At 46.4% G+C, this 20,891-nt stretch overlaps 6 protein-coding genes across 6 annotated transcripts; 3 read left to right on the top strand and 3 right to left on the bottom strand.

Annotated features, from left to right (window-relative positions):
• Positions 1 to 5,981: 5,981 nt before the first annotated feature.
• N7533_011668 (uncharacterized protein) lies at positions 5,982 to 6,363 on the bottom strand (the record flags this gene model as incomplete). The annotated part of the gene is made up of 2 exons (XM_057108318.1): positions 5,982 to 5,988; positions 6,065 to 6,363. The coding sequence occupies 2 exons, from the start codon at positions 6,361 to 6,363 to the stop codon at positions 5,982 to 5,984; spliced, it is 306 nt and encodes a 101-aa protein (XP_056955696.1).
• A 1,082-nt stretch (positions 6,364 to 7,445) lies between these two features.
• Positions 7,446 to 8,986, top strand: N7533_011667 (uncharacterized protein; the record flags this gene model as incomplete). Its single annotated transcript, XM_057108317.1, has 3 exons — positions 7,446 to 7,879; positions 8,009 to 8,145; positions 8,205 to 8,986. 3 exons carry the CDS (start codon positions 7,446 to 7,448, stop codon positions 8,984 to 8,986), a joined length of 1,353 nt encoding a protein of 450 aa, XP_056955695.1.
• Positions 8,987 to 12,091: 3,105 nt separating this feature from the next.
• Positions 12,092 to 12,645, bottom strand: N7533_011666 (uncharacterized protein; the record flags this gene model as incomplete). Its single annotated transcript, XM_057108316.1, has 2 exons — positions 12,092 to 12,210; positions 12,264 to 12,645. 2 exons carry the CDS (start codon positions 12,643 to 12,645, stop codon positions 12,092 to 12,094), a joined length of 501 nt encoding a protein of 166 aa, XP_056955694.1.
• Positions 12,646 to 13,616: 971 nt separating this feature from the next.
• N7533_011665 (uncharacterized protein) lies at positions 13,617 to 13,983 on the top strand (the record flags this gene model as incomplete). The annotated part of the gene is made up of 2 exons (XM_057108315.1): positions 13,617 to 13,831; positions 13,956 to 13,983. The coding sequence occupies 2 exons, from the start codon at positions 13,617 to 13,619 to the stop codon at positions 13,981 to 13,983; spliced, it is 243 nt and encodes an 80-aa protein (XP_056955693.1).
• A 1,377-nt stretch (positions 13,984 to 15,360) lies between these two features.
• On the bottom strand, positions 15,361 to 15,897 carry N7533_011664 (uncharacterized protein; the record flags this gene model as incomplete). The annotated part of the gene is made up of 2 exons (XM_057108314.1): positions 15,361 to 15,615; positions 15,727 to 15,897. The coding sequence occupies 2 exons, from the start codon at positions 15,895 to 15,897 to the stop codon at positions 15,361 to 15,363; spliced, it is 426 nt and encodes a 141-aa protein (XP_056955692.1).
• Positions 15,898 to 18,118: 2,221 nt separating this feature from the next.
• Positions 18,119 to 18,991, top strand: N7533_011663 (uncharacterized protein; the record flags this gene model as incomplete). Its single annotated transcript, XM_057108313.1, has 1 exon — positions 18,119 to 18,991. The coding sequence occupies one exon, from the start codon at positions 18,119 to 18,121 to the stop codon at positions 18,989 to 18,991; it is 873 nt and encodes a 290-aa protein (XP_056955691.1).
• Positions 18,992 to 20,891: the final 1,900 nt, after the last annotated feature.

The raw sequence follows: 20,891 nt of genomic DNA, 5'->3' as shown, positions 1-20,891 counted from the left end.
TGTAAGTTCAATGACTGCAGCAATTTTCAAGGCAGACATCATGTGCTGACGACCCTCTATATAGGATGGCGAACTTTCTATCGCGAGTCGCTCAATGTCTTGTAAGTCCCGCTAGTGCTTTGCCCCTGCCCATTCCCAACGCCCGGTACTGCATTACAATCTCCGTACGAATGCTATCCATTCGTGGCTTTCTGTTCCTCAGAAAATATCGCTGATGATTCTTTTCTTCATAGGGCGCGCGTCAATGTTACCTTCGACCTGACAGAGCTATGTTCCCCCCTCGTCTTCAAAACTGAACCAGCTTCAACAGCCTGATGGGCCGAGCCACTGAATATCACTCCGCTTGCGCCTTTATTGTCTCTGAAGACGTGGTTGACACGACGACTTCACCCGACTTATTAGCTGGCCCAATTCAGAAAGACTTGATGCCCCCTGCTTAGCCATGCGATAAAATCCCAAAGTGCTTTCATCCGTCTCTTCGGCATTACCCTGTCCTCACAAAGGCTAACAATCAATGTGTTAGTAAGTTGCCATATTCTGACGGTCATAAACCTTTTGCCCACGTCCAATCTGAAGGCTTGTCGGTAGCCATGAGCCGGCCTCACTGTGGACCAGCGAGCCATCGGAGCATCCGCGACAACGAAGAGAAGCCGAGATTTGACGGTCACAGAAAAAGACAACTAATTTTTCGAGGAGCATCAATCAGCAAATTATAACGAGCTGTTGGAAATAGTCTTAAGGGCAGATATTTCAACCCCTGGTTACAGCTGAGCAAGTGATAAGATAGGCCGTGGCTTAGAACTACGACAGATCCCTCGACGCGAGAACAGTCATTTTCGGGTCGGGGTATGGCTACATCCATTCCTGTGGTACAATGTGATCCCAAGCCCTTCACGTGTGATCGAGATGAACCCGCTACCTGGTCCTTGGCTTGCCTATACTGATTTCAGACTGAATTACGGCAAATCTGCCTACCCTCGGTCACTAGTTATCATGTTAGTATAAAGAGACAGTGAAAGACGGCCCTAATTCAGCAGGGTTGACGAGTCCGATCGAGAAAGCGCATTATATCCGGCTGGAGATCTCATCGAAGCCACGAACAAGTTAAGTTGCGAGCGACCGTATTGCGCCAGCGGCTGATAATTGTTGCTAGATTTAGTCTATCCAACGGCAAATTACCTTCGTTGCGACCTGATGCAGACGGTCATTTAAAGCTGCTACTATGGCTTATTCATAATTGATCCTAGTAAGTACATTCTTATCTCTAGAACAATTCGGAAGGCAACTAAACATAGTCAAGTCAATGTAATAAAATTGGCTATTTTCTCCTGATACCGTGCTCAATGCAGCCGCACGTCGACTGAATGCCTCCTCGCTTTCACCACCGAGTCGCACGCACCCGCCGGCAGAAGTAGCCTCGCCAGTCCGGCCAGTCCCGAGACGATCACAACGGCCGAATTGATATTTGAAAGATGCAGGTCGGTTTGTTTTGTGATATATATGGAAAAGACGTACTTATTGACTTCGAACGTAGCCGCTGATGTTACTCTCAGTGTGGGTGTGTCACGCGTGTTCTACGCGACGCGCCAGCCTTTGCCCCCCGTAGCATGTTTCTGGTGCGGTAGGTCCTCGATGACCATCGATTTCACTACCGCCGGTGGCTGACTTTGGCGGGAAGGTAAATCGACTCCGCATACTTGGCTTCGCCATTCCGATTTGAGATGGGCAAACGGTAGAAATTAATCCACGGAGCGACTGCTAGAAAATGATTCGGAAAACACAAGGCGGGTTCGTCGATCTGACTTAGGTTCAATTGATGTACCCTGCGCAAATCGAACCCGCATCGTTAGTGAAAGCAAATGTGAAATTCCACTAGACCACGCGGGAAAACAGGCAGCTGACGCCGCTTTTGCTCCATTATACTCACTGTTTTCCGAATATTCATACCGACCCCTTCCGGGCACACATTGAGCGTTTCGAGCCCCAGAAGTATCTTTCAATCGATCAGGTCGACACCAAATGATTACTAAAATATGCTTAGAAGAACGAGACTTTCTATCGTTAGTACCCTATTGGCTCTTTGTCGGTTTTACCGCCGATGATGTACATAATCGCCTTTGTTTACGGATGTATATTTCGGATACTAAGCTGAGATACAGCGACTCTACCTGAGATACAGAATATGGCCGAGGAGCACGTGGAGAATCTCAAGCCAAGAGGATGTCATACAGAAGACCGACCGGCGAATGTATTACCACATCGAATCTAATTTCTAGAAATCGAAATCATCATTTCGCATTTTTTATCAACCTGCGCATAAGGAACAACGATCCCCACCGACGGCGATGAGTGTCTACCGTTGGCCGTCATTTCACCGCCTGGGAGTCACCCGCACTGCACATCAACAGAGGGACACACTGATCCGCCCCCATTATCACCAGCTTTCACTCTCAACCCTCACTCATCTTTGGCCCTCACCATCCACCACCGTCCATCACCGTCAACATGCCCTCACTGTCAAAATCCTCTCACCATCAAAACGTCAACACCATCGACACAACGACACACCACCAACCCACCGCCGAAAATTCGCATGTCTAGCTAGCAGGGACAAATACCCAAACCAATAGAGACTACTTGAATTTCAGCCGCCACCCCAACTGGCCATCTTACTATCAGCCATCAGCCGATGCTCTAAGTCACACTACGCGGAAGAGAATGTCTATTCCTGAAGCTCAGGGCGTGGTTGAGCGCTACAAATTACATTGCGCGAACTAGAGTCATGTACGGCGGCATTTACATACAATATTGAAGTCATTCCAGATCACGTCTTGTTGAATTCTTGATTCTATCGATATTTGGAGCAGGTCTTGGCTTCTTCGAGGACTCCCCCCGAATACTAGTCTCTGACACCACGAAGAGGTGCCTGCAATCGTCAGAGGATCAGGACGAGGACCGCGGCGCCACGGGTCGCCTAATGAGCGCAAATTTGATAACGCAGGGCTCAAGGCTGCATGGAAGCTCAAGATTATACAATCACAGGGCTCAGGGCTGTGAGGGAGAACTTGGTGTCGCAGCGGTCTCCTGCGGAGGTTCTTGGTAACGCAGGCGTCCCTGCGGGTCTCCCTTGGTTTCGCAGTGTCCCCCTGCGGAGGCTCTTGATGTCGCGGAGGTCCCCGCGGAGCACATTTATACAACACAGGGCTCATTGGCTGTGAGGGAGCGCATTTGTACAACACAGGGCTCATTGGCTGTGAGGGAGCACATTTATACAACACAGGGCTCATTGGCTGTGAGGGAGCGCATTTGTACAACACAGGGCTCATTGGCTGTGAGGAAGCGCACTCTTACAATCGCAGGGCTCATTGCTGCGAGGGAGAACTTGTTGACGCAGCACTCTCCTGCGGAGAACTTGGTGACGCAGCGGTCTCCTGCGAGGCAAACTTGATGACGCGAAGCCCGTCCCGCGAGGCACACTTGATCACGCAGAGCCCTTCCTGCGAAGAGTACTTGGTAACGCAGATCTTACCTGCAAAAGACACTCGAAGGCTGCGAGGCCCGGAGTGTGAGGAGGAAAGTCCTGCTTTTCTTTTCGGCGGGAAAAGAGCGTCTTTTATGCTATTCGGAGTAGAGGTTTCGGCAGCGACCACTTGCGTACATTTTGCCGAGTCCAGAGATTTTGACTTCAAATTCGCAGCGGGCGACCCTAATTACGTGGGTGTTGAGGCGGTTTATCAACGTTGAAATAAGAAATTTCAAGAGTTTAGAGTGGAGAGCGGGTGGAGTGGATGGGTCCAACTGGAGCCGTGGTTGGTATGATACGATGCGTGACAAATCATTCCCCTCATCAACGCCGTCGAGACATGGCTTTTTAGATAGTGAGCGAGTGGTGGTCGAAGTTTGCATCCGATATTGTGGAGGCACCAATTGCGCGCATATCGCCAGAATTAGTGTTTGACATTCGGCGTTTGTGCCGCGCGAGCACGTCTTTGCTAGGCGATGAGGCGTTCTTTTCAACATTGAAATAAGTATAGTAAAGCGTTTTGGGGTAGCAGACGAGGATGTGGCTCGTTCCACTGGATGGGACCAGGCCCACCAGGCAAATTATTTGCCTCAACGTTCATTGGCCTAGGTTCAACGGCCTTCAACGCAGTTGGCGTAAGGTGTAGGTTGAACTGGTGATTTATCAATAACTCGCTTTGGCAAATCGCTTGCCTGCCCGCTAAATTTCTGTCCGCAAGATTTTACCTTAAGCCGGAATATTGCTCTCTGCCTCTATTCACCCTGTTAGCCTCACTGTTGTCTATTCCGTTGCGAGTTACAACCACTGCGAGACGATTTGTCACCCGGATCTCTATTACAACAACGAGTGGACGATGATCGGACTGCCACATGCGCTGGCACCCAGAAACGAGTCGAGACGGCTCCATCGATGAAGAGACTTTGAAGCCGAATCTGTTACATATCAGAATATGGTTTCGTCGAGGCCCGATCAAGGCCCCGTTGCCGCCAGAATCTGAGATCTCTGCAATCAGTGAGTTCTCGGCAAACGATGGCCCTTAGAATCAACCTTTTCTAGAATCCATTTATTCCAGGGCTTTCGAACGCCGCCTGGCTCAGTACTAGGGGAATAATGTCACGAGTAGATCCAAATCGGGGCTGGAGTGCCTCTTGATAGAATTCATGGAAACCCTGTACCCATGCTTCGATCTTCGACGACCTAAATTCCCTTTCAAGCACCGTATCGGATCCTTCAAACTACTCTATGAGACGTCCGCTCGGGTATTGCACCTTTCATTTTGTCCCAGGACGGCTTCTACCGCAGCCTTTGGCCGTATGCTGAGCGTGCCCAGAGACCCTGAAACCTCTCAAAAAGTGTATTTTAGTGCTCAAAATCTATCCAAAATTTCATCTGGGAAAGACTGGAAAAATCACAGTCTTGCCCAGAGCCTACATTATTCAAGTACGAGCGCCTCGCCGCATTATTCAAGTATTGGCCCAAGACAGGGTAAGTCTGCTCCAGCCCCTGAAGTTTAGCATGGTGAAATATGGACACAGGAGACACAGTCTACTATCCTGTCCCACGCCCTTTGCCCAATTTTCCCATATGCGCATGTTAGAATGACCGATTGATTGAGTCTCCGGATTTACTAAGGAGCTTTCTATGCTTCGTGCAACAATTGCGATGGACTATCGTCTTATTGAACCATCTCCCCCCCCAAGCTTCTCGATGAGGAAGAATAGGCCTGAATACTGTATGCTACAGTGCCGAGTTCCGGCTGCAAGCTTCTTTGATCTTGGTATCTACGGGCCGGTAGGCTGAGCCCTAGAAGGCCTGCTAATTTGAATTCGAATAACAAGATGAGATATACAAACACGGATTTTGCTGCAATGGAAGACACTGAGACTCGAATCTATATTTGGACTGATGAAGCGAATCGGTGATACTTTATGATGTTCTTATTCAAACCTAATCAAGTGCAGGACATTGTGTTGGGCGATCTTGTACATCCTGACAGTATAATTCAAATCTGGTAGAGATTTTACAAGAATCACGATCGTGAGTTTTAAAAATCAGTATAGGGAGCGTAAATCAAAAGTCGCGACCCAATATCCGCTGACAACGAAGTATTTTAGTGTTGGTGGATTGCCCGAGGATCGTATCACACCGAAAAACGAGAATAGATCTCCGCAAGGGCTGAGGTAGCTCCAAAGGTTTGGAAAATTGCTAGACCCATCTAAAACTGGTCATCAAGGTCCCTCCTAGGAGGCTTTCGGCATCATGCAGGACTTGCGTGGCGTGTTGAATTAGAACTATCACAAAGGTTTTGCCGACGGTCCCCCTTGCGCTTTCTTGGCATCAATCTATGTTTTGTTTCAGCTACAAGGTCGTCCTGGTTTGTACGAGCCCAAAGTAATGAGAAAGGCTTCAGAAACTCACCTCTGTCGTCTAGTGGGCCATCTTTTTTCTTTGTGCTTCCCTATGCTCTGTCTGTTCTTTGAATTAGAGATATGGATTTCCGAGAACCTGGTGCTGGAGTGCAAAGCTCGAAAAGCCACTCACCTCGAGCTGATAGATTGAGCCTGGTCATTCACCCCAAATTCGATTGACTCTGGGGACTGCTTCCTTTCAGTGAGCTCAAAACGGACCCTTCGTTTGCGTTTGCCCCCAGGCTTTTCAGCCAATAGCCGGGCGGGAACGTGTTCTGTTGAGGTATTCGTACTAGACACGCCCAGAGATTTTGAGGAGTCCGTATGGTCTGAAGGTCGAGTCTCTCCCTCCAGACCATCGCGCAATTTTCTGCACTCTCTCCAAAGTTTGCTGCAGCGATATCCAGAGGCTTCCCCTCCCTGTTGCGCCATTGTTAATTTTTTACTCCCTTGCGAGTGTCAAGAAGAATATCCAAATTTCAATTTAGAATCTAGCTTGTCCGGCGAAGAACACCCGAGTGGCTTGGGAGTATGAGGAGGAAAGTCCTGCTTTTCTTGACGAGAAAAGAGTCTTTTTTGCTATTCTGAGTAGGGTTTCCAGCAGCGACCACTTACGTATATTTTGCTGAGTTCAGAGATTTTGACTTCAAATTCGCACTGGGCGACCCTAATTTCGTGGGTGTTGAGGTGGTTTATTAACGTTAAAATAAGAAATTTCAAGAGTTTGGAGCGGAGAGCGGGTGGAGTGGCACGCCCCACCTGGACCCTTGGCACTCCGGGGTCTAGGCCTGACAAATAAAATGCCTCAACATTGTTGACAAATGAGAAACTGTTTTTACGCCGGTGATTTGAAAATATACACTGAAGCAGCAATCAAAGGGCCAGCCTTGCCATTCAAATTCTCCGCAGCTACCTTTGCGGAAATGGTTGGCTCTATCTCATTCACGCTCTGATATTCTCAGCCAAATTGCCTAAGTGAGTATATCTGTTGTTGGTGGAAATTTCCTATCCTATGCCATCAATTTGCTATGAACGAATTTCATTCATCGACTAAGATTTTCTCGAATTGACAAAACGTTCTGTAACCTTAGGACCTCCCATGTACATTTTATTGTCTATTCACTAGTATTTCCTTAATCTTCTTGATCTCGGTTTTGACGATTTTGAATTCTCTTTCGAGCCTCTTCATATCCCTTGCAAGATTTCTACGGCAGCCGATAGTGAGGCAGGGGCCAAAATTCCTGACCCAATCATTAGCCTCACCGAGATGAGCTCCGCCTGGATTGACCGCTAAGTACACCACCAACCAGATCTCCGTATGCTCTATCAATAGCGCAGTAGGGGTACGTTTTAGATAGAGTGGTGTTGGTCAGTTAGACCGAAACCTCCAAAATGCCAGATTTTCCAACATTCTTCCAGATTTTGGTTCACCATACTAAACTTTACGAATCTTCGCCAGTTTTGAGAGCTCAAATCTCTAAGATACGCCTTTTTGACAAATCTGGCCTTCTACCATGCCTGCTGGACGACCCCAGGTCAACATGGAGCCCTATAAGGACCAAATCATTGTGCTCCTGACCCAGAAGACGCCTATTAATGTTATACTAGACATGTTGCACCAAAAAAACGGTCTCCAAATATCTCCTAGAACATTCAAGCGCCGTACGCAGGCCTGGGGTATCCAGCGACGAGCACCCACAGGCATCACCAATAACAGACCCTTACAAATACGCGTCGAGACACTCATCTGTGAGGGTAATCTGTCTCCGAAAGAGATACTCGAGGTTCTCGCCCGCGATGGCACCCCTATCTCCAACGACTCGCTTAAGCAAATCCGTAGGCGGCTTGGTATACGCCTTCACATTGATGATAAGGACGAGCAGCGTCAGCAGGAGGACGAGATACTAGAGGTACTGAAGGAGGAACAAGGCTTTGGGCTTATTGAAGGGTACGGACGGGGTCATCTTTATGCCCACTTACGCCGTCATGGGCATATCTATGCGAGAGACTGAATCTTCGATATTTGGTGTTCTTTGCGCCCCGATGCTCTTGAGCGTCGTTTGACCAATCTCCAGAGGTCGCGCGGTGCCTATAAATGCCCTGGGCCAAACTTTGTATGGCACATTGATGGATATATGAAGCTAGAGCCTTATGGGATCGAGATATATGCTGCGATTGATGGATATTCGCGTTATGTTACCTGGTTCTATGTTGGTATGCGCACCGCTATAGGGTCATTCTAAGGTCTTTGAGTATCTGACTGTCTGCCCTAGGTATAAGCACGCGAACTAGTTTCAGCGTTCTCCGTCAATATATAGATACATTATCGGCTACTGGCTTCCAACCGCGCACTATCCGCTCCGACCTAGGCACTGAGACGATGCTGATCGCCGATGCTCACTATGCATTACGGAAAGCCATTGATATCGATCCAATGCTTCAGTTTTCTGACTGCTTTTGGTATGGCCGTAGTGTCCAAAATCAACGCATCGAGTCCTGGTGGGGACAGCTTACAAGCTCTATGAATTTCGTGTGGCGTGAGCTCTTTATTTGGCTACAGGACCAGGGCCACTTTCAGGCGACTATCCCTGACCAGATTGCTCTTCTTGCTGTATATATGCCTTCTATTAAGGACACATGCGCGGAATTTGTACTGACATGGAACTCCCATCGTATAAGGAAGCAGAAAGGACGCCCCTATAGTGTTCCAGGCAAGCCATGGATGAACTACTACTATCCAGGGCAGGATACTGATGGACAGGATATCAAGGATTACCAGCACACGCTTGACCCTGCTATGCTTAGTGCTATGCGATATGACGTGGATGGCTGGGATGCTGACGAATATCTCCCCAGGCATACTATGGAATGGCGCCATACTCAGTTGCTACAAATGCAGTTTGACCCTGAAAGGCCACCAGTACGAGACGGCACCCGCCCATATGTGGAGATCTACCTTCGGCTACGAGAGCGAGCCGTCTATCATACCCAAATAGGTGCTATTCCGATCCTATCACTGTGCGAGAAGCCCACTATGTCTTCTGATTGGGCATAAAATTAAGGGAGCGGCTTGCAGGCTTGGCTTATGTTAGAGGTAAAAGTGGAGATTAATAAATATCAAGCACTAGTTCTGTCAGAACTTTATTATTCTAGGGATTGTAGAAGATATTATAGTATCTCCTGACGTCCTAGAATCTCCTAATATCCTAGTATATCCTATTGAGCATCTTCTACAAAGTACTACCCACCAAATGGCCTATTATTCCAGCGACACGCCTGATCTAGTCGATTTGACAGGGCCATATGACGATTCACCATCCTCCTCCTCCACCTATACTACTGGCCAAGGAGCAGCACCGACAAGACCCCCCTCAGCTTATACCGAGCCATGACCTGCTTCCTAACCCTATAGTATAATACACCAACGAGTGGCAGGTAGAGTTCGCAAGCGAGAGATAAAGAGGACTAGACCAGGACACATTACTAGGCCTGAGCCACCACAGCAGGCCCCAACTCTTATCCACTTCTGTCTCTGGCGAAGACCATCACTGGAGAGAAAATCATGGACGTTTGAGGAGCTTAGTGAGTTAATATATCGATGTTATTTAGTTTAATCAAGGTAGGTTTCAATTTGCTAATAGACACTTCAATATAGGTGATGTTTCCCAGTGGGTTCCTCCACAGACAATTTACGGCTTTAACGACTTTATTACAAAACATCTTCTGCCTGCGCTTAGTCCTGATCTCGGGGTATACTCAGAAATGTCTACTGATCGATATCAGTTAGCTACAGGCCTAAAAGGTCAAAAGGGCAAGAGGGAGCCATATATCCTATCCGCTACTGAAGATTACATGCGATGTACTACAAATCTCTGCGAGTGTTTTGATTTGGCTGGTGGAGCTCGTCAGATTTATGTTGTTATTATACGTGAGGAGGAACAGCTTCATATCAAACCTGAGCCTATAATGAGCCGCGAATCGAGCTTGGCCAGCGACATTAGCAATTGCACGACCCTCCCACCACCAGAACAGCCGGCTACTGACGCTAGGAGAGAGGCTACTTTAAGGGCTACTCCTCAGCGGCAGGTTACGCCACATCAGGATACACCGCAGCTAAGAGATCCTTCAAGTACGCTGCGACGTGGTGGTGCAAGACGCAGTGGCACCAGAGGCCCTCGGGTAGAAGCATCACCGGCTATATCACCACCACGTACGCGTAGTAGGGCCTCTAGGGGTATGAGGGCAGGTTAAAACTATTCAGAAACTGCATATTTGGGCGATTTTGAGCACCTACAAACAATCAGAGTTAGTTAACTCATAGTATAGTAAATGAGAAGGCAGGATTTTAAAGATATAGTTTTATGCATCTAGAATTCCAGAGGCCTTGGTCTAACTCTGTCATGACCTCTGAATAGAGGCACACTTTTTGCCCTTCTCCAGAAATACTTGCTTAACATATTTTGGCAGAAATATACAAGCCTAGGGTATGAACCTTCCATATTAGGGCTAGTGACCTTTTCTGCCGGCATTATTTGAATTTTGGCCCCAACCTCTCTATCGTCTGCCGTAAAGATTTCTCTGAGCAAGCATTTTGGATTTGTCCTTTGACATTCTGATCAAAAATTAGTCTCCATCTTGCGGCGCCTTGACGGTGGGAGTGGCTAGGAACCAAGAAACTTCATAGAACATCCGATTAAGTGGAAGAACTGACCTTTCTTTCTTACTCATACTGGATGTGTTGATTAGAAAGATGCAAGACAAGATAGACAATTCTTTGCAGATGTTTGCTTACCGACTGTTGGAAGATTGCTGCCCATCAGACTGAGACGATACAGAGCCTTCAACGGGCTCATCTTCTGGGATTCCTTTGGATCGGACTTTTCGGGGGCGTTTCACTTCAAGCTGACGACTCTTGCTACTATTCTGGCTGCTGTTTCTAGTACGGAAGGAGAAATGAGATCTTGGACTAGATGCAGTTTTTGCTGGACGAGGGATTCCGTTTTTCTCCTCGATCCGTACTCTGCATGTTTGCTACCTGGGCAAGATGTGCATGAACTCTGTTATTCAAAGAATCTGGTACGTGATTGCTTTGATCACTCATGATGTAGATATCTATAGGTGGTGGAAGGTTTATCCGAGAGGGAAAAGAAAACCTTTGGATAGCAACCACAGGACCGCGAAAGATGTAGAGATGGAAAATGAACATGTCTCTCGTATACAGTACCATTCAAGGGGAGCTTCGACTTTGTGTCAGCAGGCTTGGCTGTGAAAGTTCCTTGGCCGGAAGGCCGATGAAAGAGAACCCTCATGAACCATGGTTTCTGCATGACTGCGGAAGGATTGCTTGCGCTGCTGGTATGTTCTATCCAATAGGGGTCGCATCCACTATTCAATGGCACATGTAACGTCACAAATCTGGAAAGGGATCAGCACTTAAGGGTGTCAATATATGCTTAGCAAAAAAGTCTCTCCGCTGGAGAGTCCGGGGATCGAGACCAATGATCGACAGGGGTGGTCATTATCCCTTTTCAGACTCTTACAGGGTGTTTCCATGTTAGAATCTGGAAGTGCTTTGATTGGACTGGGAAAAGCAATACCCTTGAAACCACCTTCAAAGAAGAGAATTATGGCGAGGGAATCCTGTGTTCAAATGACTTTTGAAATTACAGTATTTGAGAAAATCCTTCAATCTTTGAAGAACTTAGTTGTGTATTCTGCCGAAGTGGCTTCTGTTTATTCCTCTTATTTCTCCCGATTTAAACGAAGCATATTTTCGGAATCGTGTTTATGCTCGCGGATATCCAGCTCAATAGCAACACACGATCGAGAGACTAAAAATTGTTTCCTGGAAAGCCCTGGGTGAATAAAAAAATGACTGTCAACTCCCATGTAGCAATTGAATTACTAAATCACCTATTCTGGGTCGCAATCTGCCGGGTAAAAATGGAAAAAGAGCCCCAAGCTCATATGTGGTAATTTAAATTTGAAAGACAATTTTTAACAGGCATTGTACCCATGCGGAAACCCAAGATCCCAATACTAGATAGATCCTGAAACCGCACAATCGCAGTCACAGTTTTGGGTTGGCAGAACGAAGCTGCTCTAATGCACATCTTTATCAAGTATCCTGTGGTTTTCTATCTATCCACCCCCCAAATCGCTACTCCCAATAAGGAGATAGCTCTTTGGTTCCACAGATACGGTGTACATAATCCCAAAGCCAGGACCTGGACTGGAATTCTCGTGGCTGAGGATGATGCGGATCCGGTGTGATATAAACTAAATGACAGAACAAATTAGCATGAGTAACCGACGAAGAGATGTCCGCGTACTGGAATGTGACTTTTCTGTGGCAGAACTACTCTCTGAAGCAGTGGATTCTGCTGAAGGTATTCTTTGAAGCCACTGGTCGATATTTTGAGCCTTGGTATCTGTGAACGGTGGGAATCTCTTCCTGGCACCCCCAAGCCGTCGAATACGTCTTTGGCGCTTTGGAACTGAGCGCCGACTAGATACCTTAGCATGATTGAGACGGCGTTTTCGAAGAATGTGATATTTCTTTCCCCGTAGTGATTCGACTGTTCGGTTAGTCTCATATTGCTCATTATAAGCGGCAGCACGAGCTTCCCAAGACAGAGCTCGGTTTGCATCTAGCCAAGGGAGAAGATTATCCTCCTCCCATTCTGACCAGCCGAACGAGCTGTGTTGAGACATCTTAGGGTCAAAAAAGCGGTGGTGAATAAAAAGCTGACTTGTGAGAATGCTGCAGGAATTTAGAACGTACAGAAAGTGGGCGTGGTGAGCTTTAAACTTTTAGCTGAAAAGATTGTCACGAAGCGACAGATTCTAGAGGCAACCCTACCCAAAATACTTGACTGATTACTGGGAATTACTGGTTATACCTGGAAGTTGCTGGTGATATGATAATCCAATGTAACCATTGAGAAACATGGTCAGACTGAGGTGATACGTGGTTCTGTTCTGCTACTGTGAATCCTCATTTATTTATGGCATTTCTGATGTTATCCAACGATGCTCAACTAGAAGGCATGATTTGTTCCCCGAAAAGTTCACCGAAAGAGCGAATGCAACATGTTGAGAGCTTGATAAAATGTCTTTGGATCACACAAAGCCATTCTTCGCTCATAACGCCACATGGCGTCACGACTAAGCATTGAGATTCACCTTTCATGCTATGGCGATTAGCTCCTTTCTTGATCAGCGTCTGCCAATTTCCCTATAGTATCTGTTCATCAATACGAGTGTACTGTATTGTAGACTGGTCCAGCCTACGTGACTCTATTGTTGCAGATATGTTAATTCCAATACAATAACTGGAAACTGTTTGCCAGCTAGAGACTAAAATGGTAGAGGCTAATTCGATCAGATCTCCGGATATGGAGACCAGTGGGGCAGGATCTCTCCGCCACCGCAGATCGTCCGTCCGCTCCGGGCTCGGTCGTGTATTTAGTATGCCCCGAACTTTTCAATTTTCTTCCTTTATTCAAAACTCCGATTAAACGAAACAGTTCAGAATAAGTTGGAATATCCAAACTCCAAATATGCCTTCTCGTCGAAGAATGTCACTTGTCGATGGACCGCACACCTTCCAAAGCAGACTGAAACGTGCATTATCTCTGTTATCTTCCGAATCGAGCAACGAAACCAGGAGCCAAAGACCAAAAATGAATCATTCCGCCCGGCATGCGTTGTCTTCCGACAACAATGGAGCTATCGGACGCAGAAAAGTTGGTGTTGAGGCCGACAATCGGGAGGGTTACCATTGGCGACCGTGGGAGATGAAATCTGAGAATGAGACAAGTCAAGCCCAGACTGCATTCGAGGGCGAGCCCGAAAAGTCCACACAAAATAGCATTATTGCACTGAAATGTGTATCCGAGTGAGTACGGAGACTGAAAATAGTTGTTCTTTTACTAATATGTTGATCAAGTCTGGATAGCCGAATGAAGTCAGTACATTTTACGATAAAGAGGGTGGAAACAATACTGATTTTTACTCTACAGATCCTTAGCAAATTCTGTTAACCGATAGGTTGCTTGGAATAAGATGACTCGGCATGACCTGGAAGATGCCCTGAGCCGGCTCGCCACCATGGAGACTCGAATGAAAGATTCGATGGTCCGGAAAAAGTCTGTAAGGTCGAGAATAGATTAGCCAATAGTAAGATAATACCTTTTGAGCAACCATCAAGTCCCAAGTCTTCAGAATGTGTATAATAGTTGTGGCGCTTTGATTTCGGGATACTCATCTTCTGTGGCCGACCATGCCATCAAAGAGGAAGACGTCATTTTCGGCTGGCTACTAGGGGGAAGACTTCTCCTACTCCTGATGTCTATTAGATGAATTTGAAATGTAGCGTGATGGTTCTCCCTATCTCCAATTACTGCTTGCCAAAGTCTAGATATGTTCGCAATCGATAAAGTGTAATTGCTCCGATCTCGGACGTGATGTCATTGCTATCCTTTCGATTATTGACCGTCCCCTGTCGCATCTTGATTGGTTATGGGGCTTTGGTTAAATGAAAAATTTTTAGGCCTCACCGCGGAATGTTCTAGGATCGAAAAAACGTACAAGCCCATTCAACTGTATCCTTGACAATGCGACCCGTTCTAGAACAATATTTATTTTCGGGGTGGAATCGGAAGTCGGAGAGAAAGATTTTGGTTCCGTGATTACATCGTTCCAATAAGACTGAAGTGGATAGAAAATTGCAGTCTAACTACTAGCTTTCCGTGGTTCAACTGAATGCTTCATAGTATCATGCAAAAAGACCCTAAAGCGGGGAAGCTGAGAAGCAGGCAGAGACGGTTCCCCAGGAAACAAAGGGGCACGCCCGAACCGTATGAAGCTACGGAGCCATGGAATTGAAGTAGGACAAAAGTACTACTTGGAATGCCCTTCAATCGGCACTATTCGGTAGTGAAAAAAGACGCACTTTGAGTTTATTGACCAAATGAACCTGAAGTTATCGCTCATACTATGGTAGAAATGAGGCCGCAGCAAATGAATTAATAATCTGAAAGGACATGCGAAGACTTCCTTGTATGGTTACGATATCCTCCCCCGGGAGATCGTCGATCGATCTTAAACAAATGACCCATACTCATTGGTCGAGGTTAGGGCTTGTGGATCAAACAGCGGCGGGTTGCTTGATCCGGAAAACCCGGGAAGCGCGCTAGGGTCGGTGGGTTCTGAAGGACCAGCGGTGGTGGCCCAATTGCCATGGAACACCTCGGTGCTAGGCAAGAAGGATGCCAGTCATTTGTTCTGAAGACTATCGATCAAATTCGCGAAACAAGACGTAGCGGAGATCAGTTCTCCGTGTGTCTGGTGCAAGACTGGCTGTATATCGTCCCATGCCACTTGGTCCTGCAACGTGGTGTTTGTAGACTCCAGCTGCTGCCGCAGCTACGAAGTCTCCTTCTTAAGCCGCTCAACTTCAGCGACTGCAGAGTTCTTTTCGGCATTAGCTTTGTGTACGTTGGACATCTCTCGAGCCTTCTCAGTGTGGAGCTCTTGAATGATCCGGGAAGTAGCTGCTCTGCCTTCTTCTCTCTCGGCAAGAATTCTTTCAACCTGCTCTTCATAATCGGCTAGAACTTTGAAACACTCCCGATGGGAAGACTTCCGACGTCGCCTCACAGAATGTTTCAAGGAATGTGTCTAAAATTGTGTTAGTCTAAGGCCAATCATGGAAGCAAAATAGCATATGAGGATAGGGATTGCCATAGTATATGGCAGGAACGGGGACTGAAATGACAGAGTTTAGCTTACGTCGGACATCTTGCTTGTCGCTGGGCTTAACGAGCCAGAGTCAGTGTCAGATCCTGAGACTTTCGACCGGATCAAGCGATTCGACGAGTTTCCGGATCTGCAGGCGCGCGATTTCGGCCGACTCGCATGCTGCTCAGTGCGACTTCGGGAAAGTTTGGGAACATTTGCCATTGCGAGTATATCTTTGTTCGTTGGAAAATTATTCAGAATACAAAGGAGGAGAATCTCAATGATTACAGACTTTGTGGGATACCATGTTATAAAGGTCTGGGTGGGGCCTAAGAAAGCAGGCGCAAAATAGCGCGAAACGCAGAATCTTGCCCCTCGAGATGATTTTGATGGCACTCAAATCAGTATCATGAGTATTCAATACACACCAGGATCTGCGGGCTGTACATAAGTGGAGACGCAGGAAAGGGAAATGATTGCCTTAGCTGTGGGGTATCTACATGATCGCCAGACCCCCACATCTTAGATCTGTGATTGACTACCCAGTTTCCACTCAATTATCTGTCTTTATTCTTACCAATTAAAGAAACACATTCAAAGATTGAGAATTTACCTCTAACATCCAACTCGCAACCTTTGCCAATGAAGAGTCTGTTTCGAGACGGTCGTTAAATTAAATCAGGAAGATTCAAAACAGCGTGACCGAATATCTCTAATTACCATGGAAGCGTCGCCGACATATTGACCGGCCGAAGAAGTTGAAGTGAGGGCACAAAGAGGGCTGATTTCCTCAGCAACCGTACAAGGGTTCTCCGCCCATGGGGATCTAGTCCATAGAGGCCCAGAACCCTACAATGGCTTTGCCACTGAGCACAGTGGAACGACAGGGGCGGTCACCCATTGATTTTTGAAGCACCGCGGTGTGAATTCTAGGGTTAGCTTATTTGACACAACCAATAAGCTCTTGTTGGTACTTTAAGCTGGATGGAGCACGATACATAATGGCCTTGGTACGATCCATTCACAGAGGCTGATGCGCAGGGTAACATACAGATGACTACAACGTGAAATATTGGTAATGTGTGGAAATGGAACCTGAAGTCTAGATGATCAGTCTTGACAAATGTTAACATTTAACAGTGGGTAGATCTGTCTGACAAGATTCAAGGAATACCAAGTTCTCGGTGAAAGTGAATATACGCCGATCGAAATTCCAGGGTAGGCTATGCTGTAGGCATGCTACGTAAAATCTTTTCCGTATATATATAGTACTCATCACTAGCCGCCTTGGTTGACTCTGTTCTTCTGCCAGTGCCTAACTAGAGGGCTGATTCAGTGACTGGATGGAAATCGACACGCAACTGAGTCAATGCCCTAGACCACTGTTTGGCTCTCTTTACGTAATAAGGTAATATAGTATCGTCAGACCTATTGGCCATATTTGCAAAAATAACTCACCACTCGCTGTTTTCAGCGTATAGCTTTGAGGAGCCTGACAAAAGCCAAGGTTTGATATCCGGGCTCTGTCTTCGGCTGGAACCATGGTTCCCGGACCCTTGCTCATCCCAGGCTTTATTCTGCAGTATTTTGACCGCGTAGATTTTAGGACAGGGCGTTGTTGAAAGACTGCAGAGGAATGAATTTTTAAGTATGATGGATGCTGGGACTTGAGGAATACTGTATTCATATCCAAGAATATTCGCTAATAGAAATCAGCTCTCAAGGACTAATAGAAAAAAACCCTCGCTTGTAGGTGATCAATAAACTTATGAAACGTGTATATCAAACCTACGGAGATTATTTTAGGCCATAGATGGCAGAAAACAATAGAAGGTCTGCGCTTGCTCTCATTCTGTCTCCCAATGTTTACTTTAGCCAATCGACTCAATATGAAACATGCTTCAGCTGGGTATCGAAAACTTTCTTTCCTGGCTCCTGGATACCTATCATAGGTAGAAATCGCGAATTCACAGTATTTGCTCGCTCACATACTATGCAACAGTCGGTCGACCCGTTGTCTCCCAGGAAACAAATCCATTGTTCGGGACCCGTAGAGTCCATATCGTTCTAGAGCAGTCTTGACGCTGGAACTTCCGACACTATGATATCACGATGTAACTACCCGCTTCTATCTTGGCGTTTAACATATCTTTTTATTTAAAGCCGGCGTCCTGTCACGCCTCATCATGAACATCTTCTTCCCACAGAGTCACAACCCTATTACACCATGGACACAACCGTTGCTAGCCTACCCCCCGCAGTGGGAGATCTGCTCATGAAGAACATCGGCATCATACAGATAGTGTCGATGTATTCCATTGGTGCTTACAGTGCACTGGAAACCGACTTTTTCACTTTCTTTTTCTTCAAGAAATATTGTGGCTTGTTATTTTGGAGTATGTAAGCCGCCTCCTGGGGAATCATTGTACATGCCCTTCCAGCCATGACCCGATTCATTTCTCAATCATCCAATCTGCCGACGTCAATTCCATTCATACTTGGATGGTATGCCATGGTGACCGGCCAAGCTGTTGTGTTGTATTCACGGGTACATTTGCTCGCCCCCATGGAATGCAAAACACGATGGATGTTGTGGATGATTGTCGTGAACGCTTTCATTCTTCATGTCCCAATGACAGTGTTGTTCTTCGGCCTCAACAGCGGCGTGGCGGGGTTTGCTCGTCCTGCTGCAATTTTTGATCGAATCCAGTTGATTGTTTTCTGCATTCAAGATCTCGTCATCTGCAGTTTTTACATCTATCACACAGTTTTGTTGTTAAAAAGCAGCCGTAATCTGCACAGAATTGGGAGCCGCAAAGTGCTCGTCAATATACTCTGTGTCAACATCCTGGTTGTGCTGATGAATATTTTGCTCCTCGTCACGGAATTCAAACTCCACTACATCCAGGTCAGTTTCAAGACGGTGGCCTACAGTATCAAGCTGAAACTGGAGTTCTCTGTGTTGAATGAAGTCCGCTCCTTTTTTTCCAATTCCATCTACCTTGGCGCTTCAGAGATCGACAAGCAGCCTCACCAAGATGATACAAGTTCATCCAACGTGAGATTGAACCATTCAAATGCCGGTCCGGGTGAGGTGCGACAAATGCCTCGAAGATCGAGCGGGGCTCAGGCACAGCTAGAGTATGAAGGGTCTCTGCATGAGACACAGAGTGATGGCCATCATTCAGTGAATGTCAGTTTACCCCGGCCAAGTCTCTCAGAGGACAACTCAGAACAAGCACTCCGTGACCGGTCGGAATTTTCGAGCGTGCTCGAGCTGTCGTTGTCGCAAATTTCGGCAAAGTCTGATATATGAGTTTTTCAGCCGCCAGTCCAAATCTGCGGTGAAATCAAAATTGAGAGTAAGGGGAAAAGTCGGAATAAAGAGAGTTTCAGTTGTTGAAGAAAATAGATTTCGTGGAAAAAGCGAATATATATGCATGCAATATCACCGAGGATAAAACACGCGTATGAGTTACACCGATGTAATCCATGTGATGTTGAATGCGAAGCATGATAAGTTCTACACCTAGTAAGCAAGACTGCAGAAATAACAGCGAATTTTACACTTTCTACATATTGAGATAGATTTAGTAGCACTCTCAAATTCCAGCGGCTACAGCCGCCAACCTAGGTCTTCAGTCAAGAAAGTAACGCAAGCGTCTCATCATATTCAGGCCTTTATGAGCGTGGTATGGTAATAACGGGTCACCTGTTACGGCGGTGTAGATCGTGGCATCAGATAGAGCCCTTCGTGCTCCCTTGTAGGGAGGCGGTGCCTGCATTTTGTGCGGTAGTGGTTTCGACGTATATGTAGATGAAAAGTGGGAGGGGCAGAAAGTAAGAAGTGATGAGCTTACTCACAGAGGCAAGTAGCTGACTCTCGTGAAGCATAGAAGACGCCCTTAGCACTTGCCAATGTCGTTCTAGACATCACGTGAGTACGGGCATCGTGAGGCAACCCCAAAGGCGCCCCCCTTATACAGCATTTTGCCAACACGATTGATGAACATCGCAGGTTGCATTTATGCTGGAATTGCTAAAAAGAATGACCTGAGATTCACTCGTGAACAAAAACTGCTAACAAGATATGGAAACTTGGAAAGAGCCGCCATCAGAAATAACACATCCGGAAATCTATGGCCAACCCAGGCCAAGCAAGAATTGACTCATATATATTAAGATCATTTTTAATTCAAGATTTCTGAGGTTAGATGCAATTATGTCATGAAGCAGGGAAGAAGCGCAATATGAGAAAATCTGCACCTCACATCTCAGCTATTTAGCACTCCATTAGCCTAATGACACTACCAAAGGAGTATAAGTAAGTTTTGAAATCCTTGGGGTTTACTTGACTTATTACACATCCATTATTTCCATTATTCCACCACAATGGCTCCTTATACTCGCCAGTCTCGCCGCACTGGAGGCAGAATCAAGTCAGACACAGCTCTTTCAAAACGTGCTCATTTAATGTCTCCGCGGACATTTAATTCAATAGAGAAATCACCTTTTACTGCCAGCAAAAGTGATGGGAGTGTCGTCGGCTTCAAATTCATCGAGCAGCCGAAGACAATTCTACGGATCAGGCTCCGGAAGAGCGCTCATAAACCAAGCGTATCGCTAGCGACCAGCTTAGTCAATCCCAACAGCTCAAGCTGCCCGGGTAAAAAGACTAAGAGAAAAAGAGGCTCCGTAGAGAGCCGCACCGATCGGCTCATTTAGTTGCAATGACTTCGCCCTACGCCCCACCGAAAAGCTGAACTATTAAAGTCTCAGAATTAGTGCCAGAAGTAGAGGGTGGCATCAGAGGACAGGCTTGTTTATTAGAGTTGTTTTGTGAGATGCTATATCAATTGTGGGTCAGAATAAGAAAAAAAAATAAAGCCACTGAAGTGTGATCATACAATACAGGAGAAGCTTTGCGCACGGCTCGATAGTTCCTTCGTCAGTGCAGAACCTGCTGGATAATAGAGCCCACAGGCAGAAATTTCTACCACTAAAATCTTGGCTATTATATCTAGCACTTGGGTTTCCTTGAACTTTCTTACCACATAATCGCAATATAAAAGTACGTATCTGAAATTGTCTATCATAGACGATTCTCAGTAGACTGCATATTGAAACCTTTTGCGGGAAGGCATAATAAGAATGGCGACTTGATCTTGTCTCTTGCTCAAACAGCTGAATTGAGGTATACTTTCCAATATGTACAC

This window comes from Penicillium manginii (genome assembly GCF_028828005.1).
Source record: "Penicillium manginii strain IBT 31320 chromosome Unknown utg000008l:1.0-3226943.0:1.0-3228205.0, whole genome shotgun sequence".
In the NCBI taxonomy this organism is placed as follows: Eukaryota; Fungi; Ascomycota; class Eurotiomycetes; order Eurotiales; family Aspergillaceae; genus Penicillium; species Penicillium manginii.
The sequence above is the reverse complement of the archived record's forward strand: the minus strand, read 5'-3'. Positions and strand labels throughout refer to the sequence as shown.